This window comes from Talaromyces rugulosus, chromosome V (assembly GCF_013368755.1).
Source record: "Talaromyces rugulosus chromosome V, complete sequence".
NCBI lineage: Eukaryota > Fungi > Ascomycota > Eurotiomycetes > Eurotiales > Trichocomaceae > Talaromyces > Talaromyces rugulosus.
In genome coordinates, this window is record NC_049565.1 from 4483603 (window position 1) to 4506442 (window position 22840).

The 22840-nt window shown below is 49.8% G+C and overlaps 9 protein-coding genes across 9 annotated transcripts; 4 read left to right on the forward strand and 5 right to left on the reverse strand.

The window, feature by feature from the left end:
• Window positions 1-52: 52 nt before the first annotated feature.
• On the reverse strand, window positions 53-2466 carry TRUGW13939_10072 (uncharacterized protein; the record flags this gene model as incomplete). The annotated part of the gene is made up of 7 exons (XM_035493185.1): window positions 53-152; window positions 219-580; window positions 666-841; window positions 905-1050; window positions 1590-1959; window positions 2010-2171; window positions 2226-2466. The coding sequence occupies 7 exons, from the start codon at window positions 2464-2466 to the stop codon at window positions 53-55; spliced, it is 1557 nt and encodes a 518-aa protein (XP_035349078.1).
• A 298-nt stretch (window positions 2467-2764) lies between these two features.
• TRUGW13939_10073 (uncharacterized protein) lies at window positions 2765-3961 on the forward strand (the record flags this gene model as incomplete). The annotated part of the gene is made up of 1 exon (XM_035493186.1): window positions 2765-3961. One exon carries the CDS (start codon window positions 2765-2767, stop codon window positions 3959-3961), a length of 1197 nt encoding a protein of 398 aa, XP_035349079.1.
• Window positions 3962-4202: 241 nt separating this feature from the next.
• TRUGW13939_10074 (uncharacterized protein) lies at window positions 4203-5305 on the reverse strand (the record flags this gene model as incomplete). The annotated part of the gene is made up of 2 exons (XM_035493187.1): window positions 4203-4928; window positions 5012-5305. The coding sequence occupies 2 exons, from the start codon at window positions 5303-5305 to the stop codon at window positions 4203-4205; spliced, it is 1020 nt and encodes a 339-aa protein (XP_035349080.1).
• An 857-nt stretch (window positions 5306-6162) lies between these two features.
• Window positions 6163-7629, forward strand: TRUGW13939_10075 (uncharacterized protein; the record flags this gene model as incomplete). Its single annotated transcript, XM_035493188.1, has 1 exon — window positions 6163-7629. One exon carries the CDS (start codon window positions 6163-6165, stop codon window positions 7627-7629), a length of 1467 nt encoding a protein of 488 aa, XP_035349081.1.
• Window positions 7630-7992: 363 nt separating this feature from the next.
• TRUGW13939_10076 (uncharacterized protein) lies at window positions 7993-8955 on the forward strand (the record flags this gene model as incomplete). The annotated part of the gene is made up of 1 exon (XM_035493189.1): window positions 7993-8955. One exon carries the CDS (start codon window positions 7993-7995, stop codon window positions 8953-8955), a length of 963 nt encoding a protein of 320 aa, XP_035349082.1.
• Window positions 8956-9130: 175 nt separating this feature from the next.
• On the reverse strand, window positions 9131-9613 carry TRUGW13939_10077 (uncharacterized protein; the record flags this gene model as incomplete). Its single annotated transcript, XM_035493190.1, has 1 exon — window positions 9131-9613. One exon carries the CDS (start codon window positions 9611-9613, stop codon window positions 9131-9133), a length of 483 nt encoding a protein of 160 aa, XP_035349083.1.
• Window positions 9614-10380: 767 nt separating this feature from the next.
• On the reverse strand, window positions 10381-12840 carry TRUGW13939_10078 (uncharacterized protein; the record flags this gene model as incomplete). Its single annotated transcript, XM_035493191.1, has 7 exons — window positions 10381-10951; window positions 11004-11165; window positions 11213-11393; window positions 11445-11634; window positions 11688-11754; window positions 11807-12613; window positions 12674-12840. 7 exons carry the CDS (start codon window positions 12838-12840, stop codon window positions 10381-10383), a joined length of 2145 nt encoding a protein of 714 aa, XP_035349084.1.
• Window positions 12841-13293: 453 nt separating this feature from the next.
• Window positions 13294-20386, reverse strand: TRUGW13939_10079 (uncharacterized protein; the record flags this gene model as incomplete). Its single annotated transcript, XM_035493192.1, has 14 exons — window positions 13294-14921; window positions 15005-15098; window positions 15207-15490; window positions 15549-15721; window positions 15772-15839; window positions 15896-16293; window positions 16352-16516; window positions 16571-16619; window positions 16679-16821; window positions 16872-17000; window positions 18248-18692; window positions 19092-19176; window positions 19234-20217; window positions 20274-20386. The coding sequence occupies 14 exons, from the start codon at window positions 20384-20386 to the stop codon at window positions 13294-13296; spliced, it is 4758 nt and encodes a 1585-aa protein (XP_035349085.1).
• Window positions 20387-21399: 1013 nt separating this feature from the next.
• TRUGW13939_10080 (uncharacterized protein) lies at window positions 21400-21828 on the forward strand (the record flags this gene model as incomplete). The annotated part of the gene is made up of 1 exon (XM_035493193.1): window positions 21400-21828. One exon carries the CDS (start codon window positions 21400-21402, stop codon window positions 21826-21828), a length of 429 nt encoding a protein of 142 aa, XP_035349086.1.
• Window positions 21829-22840: the final 1012 nt, after the last annotated feature.

The following is a 22840-nucleotide window of genomic DNA, read 5'->3' on the forward strand; positions in this document are numbered from 1 at the left end:
GGATTTGGCGCGTACATAGTCGAGACTCGTGTGTGTTGTTCACTTCCATTGACTAGAGCCCAGAAGTAGTAAAAGGGTTCTCTTGTGGCTCGCGCTTGACGAGGTCGTTCTGGTCGTCGGAATCCTGCTCTTCCTTTTTGACAGACTCGGATCTACTGATTGAAACCAACGGTCAGTGGAACGTACTTAGACAGAAGAAGGGGAGGAGGAATACGTACACCGCAGTTTTCTTGACTGGACTCTTCCGCTGGCGTTTTGCCTGAGCCTTGGTCGGAGTACGAACTTCACCGTCGACACCGGATCCATTTGCAGGAGTCCCAACAGAACCGTCAGGTTCACCAGGAGTGGAAGTGGTACCAGCACTCTCCTCTGCTGTAGCCTTGCGCTTTTTGGCAGCAGCAGAGCTGACTTTACCTCCCTTGGATTTCGGAGTCTGTGGAGTTGCATCAGGGGTATTGATGTTCAAAGGCTCATCAGACACTGGGAAAGCATCGAGCAGTTTACGATGAGCCTTGCGGTACAAGACCTGCGCAGAGCCCTTGGTGTATCCGCCATAGTGGGCGATCTTTTCGTAGTCCATCTAGTTTAGGTCCAACGTTAGCGAGAATACATTTGGGAAGGGAAATTTTTTTTTTTTTTTTCAGGATGTAATTGATATGGCCTACCTTTCCGCCTTCTCCAGCGAAACGGACGCCGAGGGCGATGAGTTTGATCTCCGCATTGGAGAGTGGGATGGCTTTGTTTTGGTCTTCCTTGGTAGCAACCATTTTGAATGATTCGGTTTTGTCTTTCTCTTGGTGATTGGAGAGGACGAGGGGTTGTAGAAGTTTGGACAGGTGAGCTAGTTGGAGTGTTTTGTTAGTGGTTGAGGGATGAAGAAGGAAGGATGAGGAGATCAGCTTACTGGGAATGAGAGCAATGGATAGATAGATGTGAGAGTGACAGTCGACGAGCGAGGAGATGATGTTGATGAGAAGTAGCAATTGAGAATTGACAATCTGTGATGAGGTGGTGAAGAGCAAGAGAAACAAGGTGAGAAAGACGGAGGTGCTGTTGACTGAAGTAGAGGAGACGAGAGACGAAAGTCGGCGAGAGAAGGGGGGGGGGGGGGGGGGTAAAACAAGGACTAAAGAGAGGTGCAACGCCCCACCGTGAGCTGACTCTGACATGATATCGGGCAACTGAAAGAGATGGCTGGTTGCGGGGCAGAGTCTGGGATGAGAGAAGTGGTGTGTTGCAGAAGAGGGGCGAGTGAGACTTTTCTCAGGGCTCGTTGACAGGGCAATGGCTGGTTCTGGCGCGTTGCCCGACGACGAGGATAGGAGGCTGGGGCGTTTGATCCTGGATATGAGAAGAAATAGAAAGAATCTTCAACGTGTTTGTTTGAAGAGGCACATACTTGGGGGTTTCTATCTCTTTTTTCCGTTATTTGTGAGTATTTGAGTGGTTTCAAGTAAAAATAGTCTAGCAAAACAACCAAATGACTTCATTAATTTCTGAATACAACCTATTTATACAGTACATAATACAACAACGGAAGACATCACTTTTGTGGCGGTTTAGTGCCGTTTATATGTTTGTAAACGTACGGCCACATTTCCGGGAAGAATTTGGACGTGCCCCTTGTAGTTTTGCTCTCCTTGGCCACATAAAATTGCTTCAATGTACCCCCTCGCCACCAGGGCGCAGACGCGGGGTTCTTATTTCGGAATGACACGGGTCGTACCAGGGCCTTGTCAGGGACAAGGTCTGAGATACGGGCCTCTGTGACCCGTGGAATCGTTGTCATCTTCATGGTCCTGATTGACAGTACGGCTGATGAAGGAAGATCCTTTGCGTATTGCAGAGCGACCTCTCGTGATTTGCGGGCAAAGGGTGGGAGATGGAGGTAGATATTGTTGACAAACGGCGCAGTCGTATATGCAACGAAAATCAGAGGGAGCGCTCCGCCAATGACAACTATACATAATTAGTAATTGAGTCTCTGACATAGATATAAAATAACTTACTTAATGGTGCCAGATATGCTGGAAACTCGTCCGCAAAAAAAGCCGGAGCTATGATCATAGTCGAGGCTCCGCAGATGAACAGCGTTGCTGTCCGCAACACCCCCAGGAAGACAATCTTCCCTGTTCCGCCATGATATATCAAAATCTTTTCCGGCGTAACGACTAGAGCTCAAGTTAGCCTCTGTGTAATTCATTCTGTTTGGTTTATGGTTGTACCTTGTCGAGGAGTTGGCCGCCAATGCTGACCGGGTTTGGATGCAGACGGGAGTTGTGTAGGGGCCTGTCGAGGCGCCACTGGGATTGGCTTCGCGGGAACGTATTTGACTTTCGAAGAACTAGCTGACTTGAAGCGAATGGGTATTCGATTCTGGAGATGTCGTTGTGCAGGACACCGGAGGGTTGCGACGGGATTTGCAGCTCGACACAGCGACGAGAAGGCGAGGTGTGATGACTTCATTGTTAAAACGGGGAGATCTCCTTCCGAAAAATATTCTTTCTCCAATTGACCCCGACAGGAATTCGATAGCGCATGCCCGAGTTCGAGATGCGGAGAAACAGTGCTCGAAATAATGATGCGGAACAAATATCGCGGAGCTGCCCCGTGCGGGGCTTGGCGCTGATTAGATAACGGACGAACAACAACAACCTGGCCAGAGACGAAGGAATCTCGCATCGACCAGCCTTAGCAGCAGCCAGCACGTTGCGGTTATTCGGGTGCCGATCTGAGCGGGCATAAAAATTGCGATCCAGTGCTAATGGTGGTGTTATCCAGCAGCCGCCATGCCTTGTGGCGCTGCGTGTTCTCTCTTCTCCTGCTGGTGCATTCCGCGGTGGCATACAGCGTGATATCGGACGACACACTGAGAGCGCTCCCTAGACCTGGCGACGACTTTGACATTCATACTGGAAAGCTTCTCTCGCCTATACTGATCCCACGAGTTCCTGGAACGCCCGGCTCTACGGCCGTGCTCAACCACTTCAATGACTTTTTCCAAACCAGCCTCCCCGACTGGAAAATCGAGTTCCAGAACTCGACGTCAAAGACACCAGTGAGCGGCGACAAGGAAGTGCCATTTGTCAACTTTATTGCATACCGGGACCCGCCGTGGGCGTCCAAGGGCGACGTGGGCAGATTGACTCTGGTCGCCCATTATGACAGCAAGTATTCCCCCGAAGGGTTTATTGGTGCCATCGACAGCGCTGCGCCGTGCGCCATGATCATGCACGCCATGCGAAGCATCGATGCTGCATTGACCAAGAAATGGACTGAAATGGGGGCCCGGGGCCACTCGAACCTTGACCTTGACGAGCATACAGGCATTCAAGTGCTCTTCCTCGACGGCGAAGAGGCATTTCAAACCTGGACCGATACAGATTCACTATACGGGGCGCGCTCTCTGGCCGAGACCTGGGAAGACTCCTATCACCCGGTCATGTCGAACTTTAAAACGGAGCTTTCGTCGATTACATTGTTTGTGCTTCTTGATCTCCTGGGAGCCAAGTCCCCTACGATTCGCTCGCACTTTCCTACTACCCATTGGGCTTATCAAAACATGGGCAAGCTAGAAAACCGCCTCCGGGAACTTGGAGAGCTCAGATCTGCACCACCCCACGAGGAAAAAGCGAAGCGAAACGAAATACGATGGCTAGTCGATGTCGAGGCAAGCGAGCGCCATGTTACTTCCCGGGGCGGTATATCAGACGACCACCTCCCCTTTATGCACCGCGGAGTCGAGATTCTGCATTTGATTGATTTTAATAGCGGATCTGGCTTCCCGAAGGTCTGGCACACCATGGAGGATACCGGAGAAAACCTGGACGGCCCTACAGTCGAGGACTGGAGCATGCTGGTCACGGCCTTTGCGGCGGAGTGGATGGAACTCGATGGGTTCTTTGAGACCACCCCGTCCGCTCGCTCGGCGGATTTACATAGTAGAAAAACTGAATTGTAAGATATTCAACTTGTATAGACTTTTTCTCTCCCGCCCTCTCTTTCTTTCCCCTGCATGTAGCACCTGGTTGTGTCTGTTTATATGTATATATGTTTCTTTTAGAATTTTTTACTGATGGTGTACTAGTAGCTATTAATTAGAGACAGTATCGACATTTATTATTCTATGATCTACGACCGAGAAAGATATTTACAGTGACCAAAAGATCATCTCCAACTGCATCAAGATATTATCAACACATTTACAACAAACTTCCCAATGCGTAACCGCCCATCCAAACAATTCCCCACGCCGGCTGAAGGACGGCCCTGAGGATGGCTGGCCCCGGACAGACACCACTCAGACCCCATCCGACTCCAAAAGCGACCGCTCCGGCAACAAACCGCCAGTCTATATCGGCAACGGTGCGTGTTGGCAGACGCCATGCATCCGCCAGCGTGGGAGCATCGATCTTCCCGCTTGTCGTCGGCTGACCGGGTTTCACGGTTAGATAGCCATAGAGCGAGGGCCCCACACCAAAAAGAAGAACCAGAGCGAGCGACGGATCGAAACTGTTGATATTCGCGACAAAGGCAAAGAAACGAATGACCTTGGTGGGGTCGCCCATGCCGCTGAACAGCAAGCCCAGTCCGAACTGGAGGCCGGCCAGGTAGGCAAACAGCAGTCGCCGTGGCTCTGACGGTGATGGTCTTACCGAAGACTTGGGGGAGACGACGATAAAGTTGGTGAAAAGGGCCAGGATAGCGCACGTCGTCATCACGGCGAGTTCAAACGTGGTTGGGAGGAGGGTATGGTAGCAAGGACGGCCGTCATTGCATGCAGGGATTATTTGCGAGCCGGTCACCGAGGGTGCAAAGTTTGCCGTTAGGACGGCAGTGGTGAAGAATAGACCGGTGGCGATCAGGGAGCGTGGCGAGAGACGTGATAGTCCGCAGAGCATATGTCCGGAGGTACAGCCATTGCCATTCTGTTTTGCTGCAAGTTAGATCTGCGCGAGAACTTTCATCATGACTAGCACGCATATATATAGAGCGTATAGATGAGCCTCACCTTGGTCCCCCATCCTATCAAAAATCCCAGTCCTAGCGTAGACGCCGCCGAAGACCACGACTCAACCGAGCCTGGAAACGAAGGGAGCAACGAGGGCACAAAGAACGAGACTAGCAGAGGACTCGACAGCAATCCTACCAGAATCGACAGGTTCTCATGCTCCCTTTGGGCCGGAGACAGACCGGATCGTAGAATCGATGAGATGCCAAAAACGCGGCCGTTATGTACAAGCAGACCAAACGACCCGCTGAACAAGAGCAGAGCGCCTAGCGAGGTGTGGACGGGCGTGAACATGGTACTTGTTCTTGTTTAGAGCAGCATGGTGGATAGACAGCAGGAGTAAAGAGTGAGTCGGGATCACGGCCAGCCAGTCACGCCATGGCCACGGCTCATTTTTGAGAGCCGACCGAGTTTGGGCCTCATCTGATCGACGACAAAAGTCAGCAAAGCCACAGGCACATTCGGGGACTCTTTTAGTCGAAGTCTCAGGCGAGGAGCCCGAAACCTCTGTACCGGTAATCTTTAACGTGCTTACGATGGATGATCTTCAGCGCATGGTTGGCTAGGAGAGATTATTACCGGCATGAAGAGACCCACTTGACTGTATCGTCTGGTATGGGGCGTTACGGTGATAAGAGATGCTGTCTTCTTTCGACTGGACTTGTGTATGCAGACTGCGGGTAGGTCAGTTCTTGAGCCGAGCGAGGGTAATCTTCACTATATTCAGCGTCCGCATACGAGATGAATCTGGGGAATACGGTAATTAAACTGTAATCTGAATACTCGCATGGTCCCCGAACACGTGGGAGCTTAGCTAATCCACTTGACAAGATCCCGAGCCAATCATGAACATGGGCTATTCTTCAAGAGTGCTAGAGTTGCTTTGATATTGATATTAATGACGGTTGTGTCTCTATCAAGACGAGCAATAATATTTATAGTTTAATACTACTGTCATAGTCATCCCTGTGCCTGGCGTCTCGTCTTGAGCAACGCGCCAAGAAACGCGGTATGACATGAAAAGCTTGAATGGACGTCGACCGATGAGTATGCAGTCACACCTTGGCTTGGCCTTTTGCAAATAGTAGTATCAATTGCCAAAATGCATCCTCTATCGGCTGCAGCAGCGTCTTCTATAGACGCGCGTTTCAATGGCTGGGTCACTGGGCCGGGATGCAATGCCCCGCACGCCAGCCCGTTATGTCATCCGTGGGGAGCGTGAACAACAACTTCATCTTCACGACATCTATCTGTTTCCAGTCTTGGACCGTGGAACTTCGTCGACCTCCTCCGGCATGTCTGCCCTCGGCTCATTCCGCGACATCTCGGCTCGCAACCTGCGGGTTTTTAGAGAACAGCCGCTGGCCGAGCTCTCGGGCTCGCTGGGCGACCTGGGCACGTTTCTGCCTATTACTATCGCGCTCGCCATCAATGGCACCGTGTCGCTATCCAGCACTTTGGTCTTTTCCGGCATTGCTAACATCCTGACCGGCCTGTTTTTTGGTATTCCGCTGCCAGTGCAGCCGATGAAAGCCATCGGTGCCGTCGCAATCGCCAATGTCTTCACCAACGGAGAGATCGCTGCCGCTGGCATCTTTGTGGCTGCTTGCATTTTTGTCTTCAGTGCGACCGGCCTGCTGCGTTGGTTCTCAGCCGTTGTGCCTATCCCCGTCGTCAAGGGCATCCAGGTCGGTGCTGGTCTGTCCCTGATCATTTCCGCGGGGACGTCCATACTCGCCAACCTGGGCTGGGTCGGTCCATCGTGGGCAGACAACCGGATTTGGGCCGTAGTGGCCTTTCTCTTCTTGCTAGTCACTAATCACTACCGAAACCTGCCGTACGCTTTGATTGTGTTGTTTGTCGGACTCGTGTTTGCCATCATCCTTGCCGCACAACAGGCGGATTTGCCCGCTTTCCGGCCATGGATCCCCAAAACGACAGTCCCAGTCGGTAGCGACTGGCGCGTTGGAATCGTTGAGGCCGGCATTGGCCAGCTACCACTAACAACACTGAACTCGGTCATTGCAGTCGTCCACCTCGCCAACGATCTGCTGCCGGACGTTGAAACGCCATCCATAACCTCCGTGGGCATCAGCGTCGCATTGATGAACCTGGTAAGTTGCTGGCTCGGCGCCATGCCAGTCTGCCACGGATCTGGCGGGCTCGCAGCCCAGTTCCGGTTCGGCGCGCGCTCGGGATCCAGCATCATCTTTCTAGGCGTGCTGAAGCTGCTGATCGGGCTGTTCTTCGGTAATACCTTGGTCGGCTTGTTGCAGCGGTTCCCGTTTGCGCTCTTGGGGATCATGGTGATTGCGGCCGGGTTGGAATTGGCAAGTGTAGGAGAAAGCCTGAACACGACGGGCGCGCGAGATTTGGGTAAAACCCGTCCTGGATTGCTGGGAGAAAGCGGGCAGGAAATTGGGCCGGTGTTGACCGAGGAAGAACGTAAGAAACGATATACGGTTATGTTGGTCACCATCGGCTTCCTCGTCGGGTTTAAGAACGATGCCATTGGGTTTATCGCGGGCGTCCTGTGCCATTTCAGTTTCAAGTTGCCAGAGATCGTGTATCAGCTTGGCGAGAGGAGGCGGCAAGGCCGTATCCAGTTAACGGAGTGATCATATTCTATAAATATCTTGAACTATACATTATAATGATCTGATCTGGTCTGATACATACTTGTGTACACTGAGGCAAATTAGATGGGCTTTTCGGGCTTTATGAATATATTTATTCTTGGTACTGAGACATTATTCTCCTTGGCCGGTAGATGATACACAAGGCAACAATTAATAAAGTTCGTACAACTTAACGGCGAAGTCAGTACACCTGCAGTGTTATACCGAGGCCGCTAATTGGCCGCATCCATACCAACGCTTATCATCGGCAGCTTCCGACTCCCCGCACTTCAAAACCTTTACACACTCAATATCGACATCAACATTGACATCAATAGTTTACTCACGACCCCAGTTGACAAAATGCCCAGCGCCGTGGACTCTGTCGGGCTTACCCCTGAGCAGCTCGAGTCCTTCAACGAGAATGGCTTCCTCGTGGTCCCCAACTACCTCTCGGCGGAGGAAGTGCAGTCACTGCTCACGACCACGCACGTCCTGCTAGAGAACTTTTCTCTCGAGAGCCACCCAATGACCCGGTTCACTACTGGAGACGACGACGAAAAAACCAAGCACGTGGGTGACGACTACTTCCTCTCATCCGGGAACAAAGTGCATTTCTTCTTCGAGCCGGAGGCCGTCGCAGCCCCAGAAGATGATCCAAAGGCACCACCACGACTGCTGAAGCCCAAACATCTAGCCATAAACAAGATTGGGCACGCCCTACACAGCAAATCCGCACCCTTTGAGAAGATCACACTGTCGAAACGGAACGCCGCTATTGCCGGCTCGCTTGGCTTCCAGGACCCGCGCTGTCTGCAGAGCATGGTCATTTGCAAGCAGCCGAGTATTGGCGGTCCCGTCCCGGCCCATCGTGACTCGGAGTTTTTGTACACATCGCCGCCCTCGGCGGTTGGCTGGTGGGTTGCCCTGCAAGATGCGACGCCGGGCAACGCCTCGCTCGGGATGTGGAAGGGCACGCACAGGGGCAAGAAGGGCGGGCATATCCGACGACGCTTTGTGCGTTGTGAAGAAGGTGGCGGAACGACATTTATCACCAATGAGGGACCTGCATTGCCTCTTGGAAAAGACGAAGATGAGACGGAAGATGGGCAGGCGGACGAGGACTTTGAGATTCTCAATGTCAAGGCGGGTGATCTGGTGCTGATTCATGGCAATGTGTTGCACAAGAGCGAGAAGAATACGAGCGATAAGAGCCGCTTTGCTTATACTTTTCACGTTATTGAAGGGGCCGAGGGGTGGACGTATGACGAGCGGAATTGGCTACAGCCGCCGGAAGAGGGTTTCTCGCGGTTGAATGCTGTATAATTTATATACTATATATGACATAAATTCTGAGACTTTGTTTGATATTGAACTAAAACGCAGAAAACTAATCAAACCAAAGAGTGGCAGTGGTCAGACTTAACGCTACATACAAAACACAAACGTATATACAGGAAAAGACAATCAACAACAAAAACCAACTAAACAGAAAAAGAAATCAATCCAAATCCCTCTGGCTATACCTATTCCCCGTCACCGGATCCACAGCTCCCTCATCTACAGAAGAACGATACCGGCCTATAGCATTACCACTGGGATCATCCGCGGGCGAACTGGTGCCCGGCACATTGCTCTCCCACGAATAATCCTGACTCGAGGAATCAACCGACGCCGCCCCCAACGAAGTCACACCATAGTTATAATCCTCGTCATCCGTTATATCCGCAATCCTCCGTCGTCGCCCGGCTCCCCAGTCTTGGTCGCTAGATGAAGGCAGCAGCTCCTGACCCGTTCGGTCGTAATGGCGCTCCTCGATCGCGGCGGGCGCGCCCAGGTCCTGGTGTGCGGTGCGCACGATCGTGTTGCCGGACTGGTCGGTGTGCGAGCTGGTCGTATACCGGTGGCCGGAGGTTTCGGTGCCGTTTGTCGTGCTCGTCGCTGAGCTGTAGTAGTACGAGGAACTGTTGTACGAGTCGGGCATGCTGGTGGTTGTGCGTTGCTCCGGATGCGGGAATATGTGCTGTGCTGTGGGAGGTTATTGTAGCAGAGAGAAAAAAAGTCAAAAAGGAGAAAGAGAAAGCAAGAAAAAGTGCTCAACTAGAACGCTCAGTAAGCAGCTGCAGAACGAAAGACGTAAAAAAACTTGCAAACAGCACTAACGCTCAAAACACACCAGCTTGAACAGAAGAAAAAGAAAATTCAACAGGAAAAAAGGATCCTATTATATACGCTTTCCAGTGGCAATATATTTATTTCCATCTTCCTGCATGACATCACTCTAGATGTCAAAATTTCCACATCGGGAAATTCAGAATCGCCGCCTCCACAGAGTGCCATCAAATGGAATGAGGAGAGGCCCCAGTGGATGTCCTATGGATGGTCAAGACATGGATACAGAGTAAATTTGCCTTTGCGGGAAGAACCTAGACAAGACGTGATTGTCGAATCGAGAACGTGCTTTGTCTCGGTCGTTCATTCCGCGCCTCAACATGTACGCAGAGGACGTGTGTCGTGGGGCCGAGAGACCCAGAATGAATATTAGGTATTTATTTGATTGGGCTTCTTTTGAATACGCCAAAAGATATTTGCCATTGTGCGTCACTACACCCACTGGTGTTCTGAGATTGGTAGAGTTGTAGAGATGCCATGGTAGTGCAAACCATGGATCATTTACTAGCCGTACTATAACTATATACTATATATGTATATTGCCACTGTCTATGATAGCTTCTACTTTTGAATAGGACCTCACAAATACCTGCACAAAAAGTCCAAATTCGACGAATTCAGCGCATCCAGCCGCGGCGTGCACGACCCAAAGTTGCGCGCAAATTCCTCATCAAACAAAAACGGCTCTGAAAGGTCGATGTCAACTTCGTTGCTAGGAGGAGACAAGGGCGTCATTTCAGACCATGTCTGCGGCCGTTGTTCTTTGAGTACTTCTTCTTGTTGCTGTTGCTGCTGCTGATTCTGTTCATACGGAGAAATGGTTGTTGGCGTGATGGTGTCAGGGAGTATTTGCATATTGCGCACAAATTGCTTTGACGATGGCCCTGCATCATTCGAGATGCTGGCAAAGTTTAGCGAAGACGAAGTGGCGTTCTTTTCTTCAGACAGCTGTAGATACTCGGCCGTGCTTTCGTCCAAACAATGAAAGAATATTTCCAGGACCCAATAGTTCAAATCCCAGCTCTTTTGCAGCTCTTTGAGCCCCAGTAGACAGAGTTTTGCGCGATGTTCGGCTAGTTTGCGCTCTGTGCCGTCGGCTCGAGAGAAATGTACTGTGTGAATGCAGAGGGCGGCGAAGATGTTTGTGATTCTGTGACATAATTAGCAATCAATAATACTATCAAGGTTGAAGCTGGACTGACAAATGCAGCATTCCATGCTCAATCAGATTCTGTGACAGCATATCTTCTAGAATACGCGTGCATTGGCAGGCTGCCTGAAGAGCCTTTTTGCCTTCTTTTTTCTTCAGCTCGTCCCCGGACGTGTCAAGGAACGAGGGACGGTATAAAAGTATATATAGATAACTGTATGGACATGTCAGCTAAATCCGGGCAAATGCCTGTCAACTTACTTGTATGTTATATTGACAATTCCCGCAAAATACATTGTACCCCTCTCGGTAGCCTCTTGGAGCTTCAATTCTACCGGCAATTCCGACTCCCACTGCATCAGGCGTCCCTTTAGTCTTTCGCACTCTGCTTGCTCATATCGATGGTGCCCAGGCAGGTATGCCGCCCAGACGACTTCTCGGACTGTTTTTATTGTCAGCAATAGCCCTAGCTTTGTTTTGATGGTGCCCATACGTAACCGCGCTGCTCGCGCCATCTGGATCATGTACGAGGCGTGCTCTGGCTTTTGCTTTCCAAAGATAGCTGGGTTACCAACAACGCCCTCTTCCTCAAAATCAGTTTCGTCGAGCATCGGAATGTCGCAGTCTTCGTCGCGGATCCGGGCCGGTAGGCCATATGCGGCTGCTACTTGCTGATCGCGTATCTATACTTGATTAATACCACATCCCAATACTAAATAAAAGTATGTCCACATACATAGAGGGACCAGAATATACGCTTCCTCATCCTCTTTTCTTTAGGGCCGAGGAGAGATAGCTTTGACCTAGTCTCGCATTAGAAACGGTAATATCTTTTATTTCAAACCAGTCACTCACAGCATATGCAAGCCACCAGTCTGGGCAAGACTAATTGCTGCACCAAGCCAGTACCGTGTATCTTTTTCATGGCCCGGCGTACTGCGCCAAAAGCTCAGCAAAAACACTGCTTGCATTTTGGATAACGAGTCCGTCTCGCACTCTGCGTCGAAAATCTCTTTTCCCCGGTCATAAAACAAAAACTTGGTCTCGTAACGGTCATGAAACCCGGCATCATGTAGGGCCTTGTCATTACATAAACTCGCGCCAATGAAAAGCATCGATTGCAAGAGCAGCGGCGAGATTGTCTTGTCATTACACGACTTGCTAATCTCGACACGATCCACGACCGGAAAACACGGATGAAACCACTCAAAATACGCCTGCAGCAGCATTTCACACACTGCAGGTTCCGGGAAATCAAACGCGCCCTCGCGCGTGAGCTGCTCGATCTTGCGCGCTCGCCGGCTGGCAAACAGCGAGAAGCTGTTGGAGCGGCGAGACACGTCGTCGGGGATCTGGTACTGCCATCGCGTCTTGCTCCGCGCCGCGGCACTGCCGGTCTCTGGAGGTCTGTTGGACCCTTCGTCGGCGACGCAGGTCAACGGACTCGATTCACCGAAGAAGATGGTCTGATCCAGTTCGCTCTTGATCTGTGACGTGCTCCGGATTGCAAATGAGGCGCTGCTGGTGCTGTCGGGCGAGAGTATGTCTCTTTTGATGGCGAGGTCATCTCGATTTGACGTTGCCGGTCTCGAGTTTGTTTCAATTTCATCCTGAGTAGAAATAGCTGCCGTCGGATGAGGGCTGACAATGTAGCGCGGATATCTATATCAGCAGCATTAGCAACCCTGACCCGCAAAATTGATATGTGAAAGTAAAACACACTTTCCCCTCCGAGAAACCCCAATCTCGCAATTTATTCCTGCAGCCTTGCAGTTGTCGCAGGGATGTTTCTCGACAACATTGCACCGGACTCGTCGTGCATTGCATGTAATACAAGCCCTCTTGGACCGGGGTTTGGCCACGCGCGGTGCCTGCGGCTTGGAACTCATGGCCTTGTTGTCTTTTTCTTCTTTTTTCACATGTGCGTTGCTATGTACATAATCATCATCTGATATATGTAAAATCAGACCAATCGAGAGGGTGGTATTTGTCAAGGGCAAAGTCTGGGGAAGGCAATATGGTTGCCGCAGGCTCGGTAACCATGCAGCCGATACGATACGTTACCCTGATACAGGCTAAACAGTCGAGAAAAATGCGTAATTTTTGAAATTACCGAGTTATGTGGCTATTTAATGACGCAAGTGATAAATATTCTTTTGTCTCATCTCGAACTTTTTTTTAGCAACAAAGGTTTCTTCTCAAAATATACATAAAATTGCAATTCCAATACCATGCATCTATGCTGAACTAATAAGACACCACTTTTTGTATCGTAACTCCAACTCCAACTCCATAGAACCATGAGGGTATCCAACTTTTATTCCGGACAAAAGATCGAAACTCTACGAAACATTAAGCATATCCAACATGCCTTTTGTTTGCCAGGCTTGCTGTGCCCACTCGACTTCTTCGCGCACGCGCTTGTGGAGCTTGATCACTTGAGCGTCTATTTCGGCCGATTGTCCCAGGTTTCCTGAATATATGTCGAGGATATTCATTGCAATCTCGACGCTCAGGCTCACAAGACGCGGCTCCATGATGGCTTTGTACACCCATCGCAGAATAGGCTGCAATGTGACCTCGTCGCGATTCATGAGAGCCGTTCGCAGGGCGGACCGATGCCGCAGAGCCGTAATGAGTGTCAATTGCGTAGTCCTGTCCGATCCAACGAGTACATGGTCGAGGGCATCCGAGTAGCGGCCATGGCGAAGATCTGATTCCCATGCGGATTCCTTCTTGCGCTTCTTGCTGTCTTGGCCTTGGATGACGATATCTACTCCTTCACCGAGGAAGTCTCGGCCGCGTAGTCGTTTTTCGTGTCCTCGTGAACGGGCCTTCTTTGCCTGTTTCTGATCATATGCTTCAATGGTGCCTTCTAACAAAGCCTGCATCTCCTTCTTCCGTTCTCGTTCTTTGACCTTTTGTTCACCAGAAAGTCGAGTCTTGATTGAGACAAGCCCAGATTGCATACCCACTGCGATATGCTTATCTTCTCTCTCGGGGCCTGTTGTAAGGATGCGCAGGGAGAGAATGGGCGACGAGTATTTAGAGCCAGCAACGACAGACCACGAGGTCGTGTCGAATACCTTGAGATGGCCATCCAAGGCTCCACTCACAACACGGTCACCATTCGAAGCTAAAGAAAGCGAAGTGACCGTCTTTTGATGGCTCTTGATCATGTGCAAAGGCTTCCCTGCAACAACATCCAACACTGCAATCTGGTTATCAGCCGAGGCCAGGACCGTCGTGCCGGAGGGCATTGGCAAAACACTTTCGATAGCAGCGCCCATTTGGAAAGTCATAACAGCGCGGCCGTCCACTCGAGGATCCCAGAGTTTCACTGTCCGATCATAACTACCCGAGACGACCATCCCGCCCGAAGCCATTGAGCCTGGCATAAACGCTCCGCTTCGGACATAGTCCGTGTGGCCTGCAAAAGTCCTCTCACTGGTTTCACTTGGCAGACTCCATAACCGCACCGTCCTGTCATCGCTAGTGCTGAGCAGTGTTGTTGGATCGCTCGGCGAGAATTTCGTCACCCACACGGGCTGTTTGTGTTCCTTCCATGTTTTCAAGATTGCGCGAGAGTTGACGTCAAACACCTGGATCGTGCCGGTGTCGTCACCAGTGGCAATAATACGCCCATCCGCTCGCACATCAGTGCCTCGCACAGTATCATCAAATCTTGTAATCGTCCGAAGGAGTTTCCGCGTTCGGATAGAGTAGATCTGTATTCGTGCACCGGTTGTGACGGTGAAGACGTCTGGAGGCTGTGCGGCCGAAGGGTAGGCCGATAGGGACGACGGGGCCGACGGCTGTGTAATCAAGTTGATGGGATTATTCGACGGCGAAGACACTAGCAGGGGCGTCTTGAAGCTTTTCCAGTACAGTTGCTCGGCTGTCAACTTGGTAGATGGCAGCTGTGGAAGCCGCACTTGGGTGAGAGGGAGCACTGGTGCCGCCATTGCGACTGGGCGTGAAGTAAATTAAAAACTCTGTCGAGGTTAAATCGTATCAAATCAAGCGATTATCGTGCGTATATCTGAATCGTACGTGTCGAGCAGTGTTTGCGCTTCCCAGAGCTGCCGTCGACAAGAGAGAAAAAAAAGTTGAAGATTGAATTATCGGCGGGAGAAGACCCACCACGCTAACTGTATTTATTGTAATGTAATTATACACCACGAGGCCTCTGTAATTATTGAACATTGAATTTATTTCCATTTCATATTCGCTAATCTATTTACAGCCCATATACAAAAATATATTTCTTGTCCGCATAGCGCTCTGAACTTGTCCTTTCGTTTTCAATCTGCTCCTCCGTCCACCCTCGTACCTTGCGGGCCTTGTCACGGTTGACAGCCCGCAGGACAAATCTATAGGAGAGAAAACCGACCATGGAAAAGATGACGAAGCCTAGAGTCACATAAAACGGCACCAAGAATCGAGGCGAGTATCTTTCCTTGTAAAGCTGTGCACCGATGACTCCTGCAAGGTTGCCACACCCATTGACTCCGATGACAAGGGACCGTTTGCCGGGCTCTGCGTGATTCTCAGCTTTTTAAAATTGAATGTAGGACGGGTAATGCAGGTGACTTACCGGGGGTGTTTCCACTTAGCCACGCAATAAGAAGGGGGGCAGAAGTATAGCTTCCAAACAGTAAGATGCATAATCCAGTGTATTTTCCCCCATTGCTCGACACAGTCACGAGGATGACCAAGCCAACAAGACAGATGAATAGTCCGACTACTATGTGATATCCTCTTTCATGACTATAATTCGGTTACTAACTAATCTCTAGAGCTAGCCATGCATGACTTACTATCGATCAGAGCTGAAAGCGAAAAGATACAGACCCACGGCTCCGCAAACATAGGGCGGGACGGTCATCTAATATTAACATCGCTGCAATTAGTTGAGGACTCCTAAAATGACGAATGTCTTACCAAATTAGCATTCAAAGATGTATACCCCATGCCCTTCACCACCAGTGGAAGAAAAACCGAAAAAGCTGTCGGCGGAACCGAGGCGCATATGTTACACAACAGTGCGTACCACAGTTTCCAGTCCTTTGCTGTTTCGACAAAGTCTCTTTTTGAGAGACGATCCGAAGTCAATTCTATACCATCCTTGCCAAGATCATGGCGGATGTATTTTGCATTGTCACGTTGCACTCTCATGATCACAAATTGTTGTTGACGACGGGATAGGAACCATGCCGAGCCCGGTCCCGAGGGCATCCAGAACCAGGCGACGATGCCGACGAGACATGTTAAAGCGCCTTCGATGATGAATAGATACTGCCAGCCTTTTAATGCGCCTTCAATTTGAAAAATCCCATAGGCTGCAAAATTTGAATTGTAAGCGAGGCTCTTGACTGCACAGGGCGGGGTTCCAAATACCTAATGCCCCAGAGAAAGCTCCTGCCACGGCATAGTTGCCATAGAACAATGCCAGTCTCAACCCCAAATCAAATCGAGTGTAGAATGTCGACAAGTAAAAGCACACTGTTGGGAAAAAGCCAGCTTCGAAGAGGCCAATGAGAAGCCTCACTGTTATCAAGGCGCCTACGATGGTCAATACTTAGTTTCAATTAGATATGGAAGGAAACTGCTCCTTACCTGAGCCTTTGATGAATGCCTGAGCAACAGTGGTGATGCCCCAAAATATCTGACATTAGCAAGAGATTTAGTAGTCTTTCTTTATTGGCCCGGGGGTGCAGAACCAACCATGATGATAGGTATCCAGTGTTTAGCCCCAACCTGCCGCCCTACAGCGGTTGAAATTGGCTGGAAGAGCACGAATGGTATAAAGAATAAAGAAGCCGCTAGGTTGAAGTCGTCGGCCGATGCCCCAATGTCATCAGTAAAACCTAAACAAGTCAGTCGTGAAAGTTATTTTTTCTTGTTTCGACCATCTTACCTTGAGTTTCGGCATTACCAACGTTCCCTCGATCAAGGCCACTGAATAGATATAGAAAGGATAAAAAGGGAAGCATAACCAGGTCCAATTTCCGGTTCACTGCTCGATTATACCGTTTTTCGTCCTCGTCTGAGAACGTTATAAAGCCATTAGTGACATGTTCACGGCTAGTTTTGCCCGCGTTCGCCAAAACAGATCTCAATTTGTTCACTGAAGTAGACATGACCAGTGATCAGTATCTAGTTGGCCAGGCCTTCGTGTATGGTAACCGCTGGTGGAGCGAACTATTATACTAAGTTTCGATCCAAGTGTTAAATAAGAAGCTTAGACCGGATGAACCGTATCTAGTTGACGAGCCGTATAGATCATAAGGCGACGACAGCGAGCATTTATGTTCGCACTCTCAAGGCATCAATTGATGAAGCGCCAGTGCCATTGAGTCTGGACTGACTTCACCTGAACGCTCCTAGTAGATTGCTTAGACCGAATGCTGGTATGTACAGGGCGTCTAGAGGCATTGAGTCATCGGCCCCGACTAAGCAGGTTCTCAGGTGACGCTTTTCAGCTTAACAGTGACAGGCCTCCAAGTCCAGAACAAAAAGAACTGATCACAGGATGGTCGGTGATCGCAACTCGGTGGAAGACCGAGTTTGGGGCGACGCGGAAATCGATGCGGTGGTGGAGCCTGTGCAGGGCCTGGGGGAGCCAATCATGTGGATGCGACCCAGAAAACCCGTCGCCCTCAACCAGAACTTCCATTACTCTGGGCCTGGAGAGTACTGGATGCCATAATCTACAATATGGGTCATAGAGTCAAAAAATATATAACGCCATTCCATATCCGGGCGGGCTGTGGAGCTGGTAGTTCTTAGCTGCAGCCTGATATGCAGCTTTTCAGCTGGTGAGATCCTAGCTAGTGGGCTAGTCAACAGCAATACGAGCGCCCGAGTTTAACAACGGTTTAACCTCATCTTATCGGGCCATTAATATTGAAGACATTAATGTCACCAGTGGCTTGTCGATTGAGGCTGAATATGGTAAGCTTCGTGTTTGGCGCGTCATTCTTTGGGGCCGTTATTAACATGTTATAGTAAATTACATCGCCGATCATCCAAGCCGATCGGTAACAGAGTAAAGAGTCTAAAGACAGTGCACTGTCTTTTGTCGCAAAATTCAGACTGAAGCTGAGTTTCTGGCTAAGGCCCATTCTGGCTAGTAGTTCAGGCCACGTTTATCGTGAGTTTGCCAGAGGGTCCCACGCTTCGGATCATCAGGCCGAAGAGTTATTTCGGGAAGATACGTGCTGGAAAGCTCCACTGCCGAGAGGACCCTACTCGAAGTGATTGGCGTTGCTTGGTCGTCACTGGAAGACGAACCGTGAGTACTGCTTTCAGGCGAGTCGGACGACATGAGGGTCAAGTTCCGCAAGCGTTCGACAACAGCAAAGAACTCGGCGACCATCTTGGCGCAGTCCAAAGAACACTCGTTCTCGCTTTGGCCTGGGTTTTTGAGATCTTCGAGTAAACTCTCGATTAGCTGGATGTCTTCTGTTTGCCCATGCTGCGGTAGGAGGAGAGCCAGCTCAAGGACCGTCGCGGCATTGAAGGAGTAGTGATATCGTAGAGTCAGCATCATCACCGCAGGCCGGGATTCCATCAGTCCGCTAATTAGCGATGCATTTTGTCGGGCCGCGTCCACGCATGTTCTAACAAGACTATCGGGAAATCGTAGCCGCTGGTTGATTGTGCTGTCAACTAAGTAGAATGAGAGCCTGGTCTTTACGGTCAAGAACAAGAGAGGCCGAGTGCACAAGAGGACAAGCTAGACCACCATTAGTATAGCTCGGTTACAAATGAGGGGGTTAAATGCCTGGTTATAGATCAAATGAAGAATTATTTTATTCGGGTTCTCTGCGCTTGGCGACATGGTGAGTCGTAGACTTGGAGGCAAGGAATCCGCCCAGTCCGTGAGTCTGGCCAGGCACTCATTGATATGAGAAACAATTTTCTCGATTCTATTTTTCCCGGAGTTTGCGCCATATATTTTTGCTGTCACGTCTCCCATGATCAAAGCCAGCTTTACATGGGCTCTGAGGCCATCGGGAGGGGGGAGGTCGTCATCCTAAAGAAGGGTTAGTACTAAATAGACAAAACCCCAAAGAGGGCAGGCGAGAGTGAGAGGGCATTAAATTCCCGGGATGTGCAAAAGCGTCTGACATACCCTTCCGGCTATCTTCTCAGGGAGACCTATACTCAACGATTCATTCTTGATGCTTGACGGCCTGCCAGTAAGACAGCTCACCCAGCTTTGCAATAATATCAGCATCTCCTAGATCTGGGCTTTTTAGGATCCTATAACTTACCGGTCAAGAATGAACATATTCCAAAACTCTCGTCTCTGTCGTTCATTCAAAACCCAGCCTTCATGGAATCCATGCAGGATTGCAATCCTCATGGCAGCACATATATATGTATAAGCTGTATCTCTGCGGCCAGTGCCTAAAAGATAATAGCTCATAAAGGTCAATGCTTGCATAGTAGTGGTAGTGGCATTGCACAGCACGTTTCCCAAGAGCATTTTGGCGCGGGCAAAGTAGGTTTCTCCAGGGTTGTGTTCGCCTTTCTGTGCAGGGAAGCAATCGAACTGACAGGCTAGTGCCAGTGTTGCATTGAGTAAACAAAGACCAGTCGTCGGAGTGCCGTTGGCAGAATCAGCGGCATGTCGAAGTATCTCGTGGAGATTTCCCCAAAAGTAGATTCCGCCGCAACCGTATGGGGTATTTCTGTCCTCGGTGTATCCCCAGAATGCACTAAGCAGGCCAGTGATATCATGAAGCCGGGGCAGCTCTAAAGGTTCAACCTGATTTGTTGCAATCGGTCGAGAGTCATATGTATGAATGCGTCCGAGATCAGATCCGAACGGTGAGGGAGAGTCGCTCTTCATGTCGAGCAAGCAAACGAGACTACGAAGCTGATCAATCCAAACGCCTCCAGCTGACGCTCCATGGAACATTGCGTAATTATCCGAGTATCTCAGCACACGGCCATGAGGAAGATCGTGGTCATCACGGTTTTCGGGATCATCTTCGGCCTTAACGACTGGGGATTGGGACATGGGCTCGCTCCATTTCCGGATAAGAGATTCTCGCTGTGATTGGTAAGGGACGCTTTCTTCCAAACAGCGCTTCAAAATGGCACATTCGGTCTTGAGGGCTTCAAACTCGTCTTTGGCAACGTAGACTCTTTCGCCTGATGCGGGATAGATGCATTCTCGCGAATTGCGGGTACATGCTTCACAAGGTCGGCCACCGCTACATTTAATGCGCCTTACATTGCAAGAGTTGCAGCTAAAAAAAAAAGTCAGTCAGTCTCATAGAATTTAAAGTGAAAAGTATCAACTCACGCGCAAACCACGCGGCGACGGTTCGAGGCGGGGATTTTGCCACGCCGCTTATTAGGAGGCAATCTCTGGAGTTCGGGGCGGCCGTCGGTCTGTGGTGACAACAGTCTCGTCATCGTGGACAGCGAAGAAGCATTTTGAGGATTCTTTACACAATGGGGCGTGTTTTAAAATCCACGACCTTATATGGACACAAGGCCTTGACGGTTTAAACGCGAGTCAGCCCCCAGCCATGGAACGAGGCATACACGATACGGGGCGTCAGGTCACGTGATAGGTATTTCGGAACCACGGATCCTTGGGTCGACACGGTGCATATTCCAGTGACTGTGATGATTTCGGTTAGTTATTTTCTTGTTTCCATGCAATTTTCCTACTCATTATTCCCATCGAATGGATTTCAACCTGGACTTTGTTGTCGTCGTATGAGCATGAAGGGTCCCTCCACGAGCCAATCACAGTCCACAGAGCCGCAACACGTGGAGACCAGGCAAGAAGTGCCTCTATTGGCTGGATCAAGGCACAATGCCCCACTCAACGTTGCTCTACATATTGAATAATTTCACAAACTGCCAGAACCCTTGCTTCTGATCTAACATTATTATTATTATCGAAGCACATATATACGGCTCGGTTTGAGGTCACTTGTATATCTGGCATCCACCAATGGTGTGCTTCGGAAGTATACATGTGGTTCGGGAAAAACGCAACTCCGGAGAAAGCAATACCGATATAGAGAAATATTTGTCAGCTCTTTTGTGTTTTTATGGCACATGTGAATTTTAAGGCTTAATTATGCTTTTTGTGGTGGCTTAGATACATCACATAATTAGTAATGTTGTTGCAATTTTGAAATACTAAGGGTGGGAACTTTTACACATATATATAGTGGCATTGATCTCTGTAAACCAACATTGAACACGTTCAACATTTGAATATACAGGAATTGTATATGCTGAACAATCGGTTTCAACCCAAAAAATTCCAACCAATTAATATTTAAAATTTGAACTGTGCCTCGCATTACCGGTTGTTCTTTCAAGCTCGTTCAACAGGTATGAAAGCTTCATGTTTCACCAGGTCAAATATATAGCTAACGTCACAAGGGGTTTATAGTCAAAGACTCAATATGGCTGCCCAAGACAGCCATTCTCAAGCCATTGCTTGGTTAACAAATTTCCACAAGGTCATGGATGCTATGGATGCTAGCATCGCAATACCCGCGCTGTTCACCGAAGACAGCACGCTACGTTTCGGCGACAACCCGCCTTGCACCGGCCATGCCGAGTTGCTCAACTTCTTCAATAGTCAATTCCCACTTCTGGAGAGCATGAAACACATCATCAAACATGTCGACGTGCTGCCTGATCGAATCTACCAGGAAGCAGAAATCCACTACGTGATTAAGAATGACCCGGAAAAGAAGGATATCGTGGTCAAGGGTATGGCGGTCTTTGGGAAGAAGCCAGATGAGGATAGGCTAAGCTTTTTCGATGTTTATCTTGATTCATCGCAGATAAAGGAGAGGGTCGAAGCTGTATTGAGCGGGAAGGTTTGATCAATTGAAGTTTATCAGTATCTAGTACCTAGCAATGGTTGTAACATCGAAATATTCTATACTGCCAGAGTATGTATCATAGATGAAACATATACTCCCCTGTTTTACCTCATTTTCGTCCAGGAGAATGCAAGCTCGGGCTTTAAGCTAAATATATCAATTGATTTAATCATGGTCAGCACAGTGTGGCTTGTTTAGGTAGACTTAAACAGCCCCAGCTTCGCCTCGTCTGTCGCTCAATGACTCCACATCACAGCCACTGAAGTCTGAAGGAATAATAGTCGTCCACACAGAGGCACTCAGGAGTCAGCACGGCGTAGGCATAGCATTATCAGTCAGCCAATACTACTCTCATATATGCTTCCCCTGCATAAGTTCGACAGTAGTATGATGCAGCAGCGTTGCTCCGGGACATGCTGTTTCAGCTTCACGTGACTGCATTGTGGCTGGGCGAATGGCGAGGCAGCAGCGAGGGGCAGCGCCTTATTTGCCCATGGTCTTAGCGCGATCGTCGTCGCATAGTATCGGAGCTGCATGATTGGCTTACAGAGTCACACTATGCCTAATGGAGATATATAAGCGGGGGACAGCCAATAGCGCTGCCGCGAGGGGGATGGCTGGGGGGCCCACTGGCACCCACCTGCCCTGGCTGCGAGTCTCGGCCCATGCCAAGTCGGTCGCTCCTGCCACCAGCAGCAGTGGCGCCTCCCTCAGCTCAGCGCGCATGCCTGCCGCGTCCCCAGCCCCTCCAGTCCCGATTCTGCCAAACAAAAACAAGAAAAGCCCCCCCCACCATGCGCCTTCCTCCCACTGCGACGAATCTGCTGCGAATCTCTCATCTCTTCTTCTTCATATCCTGGTAATAAACCGCCAGAACAATTCTGACCTCCATTGACGCCGTGTTCCTTGCTGTGTGTTCGCCGGCGCAAAATGCCCAGTTCTTATCTCGACAAGTAACATTGGCGTATCTTCACGAAACTGGTTACAGACACAACAAGCAGCATCTTTTGCC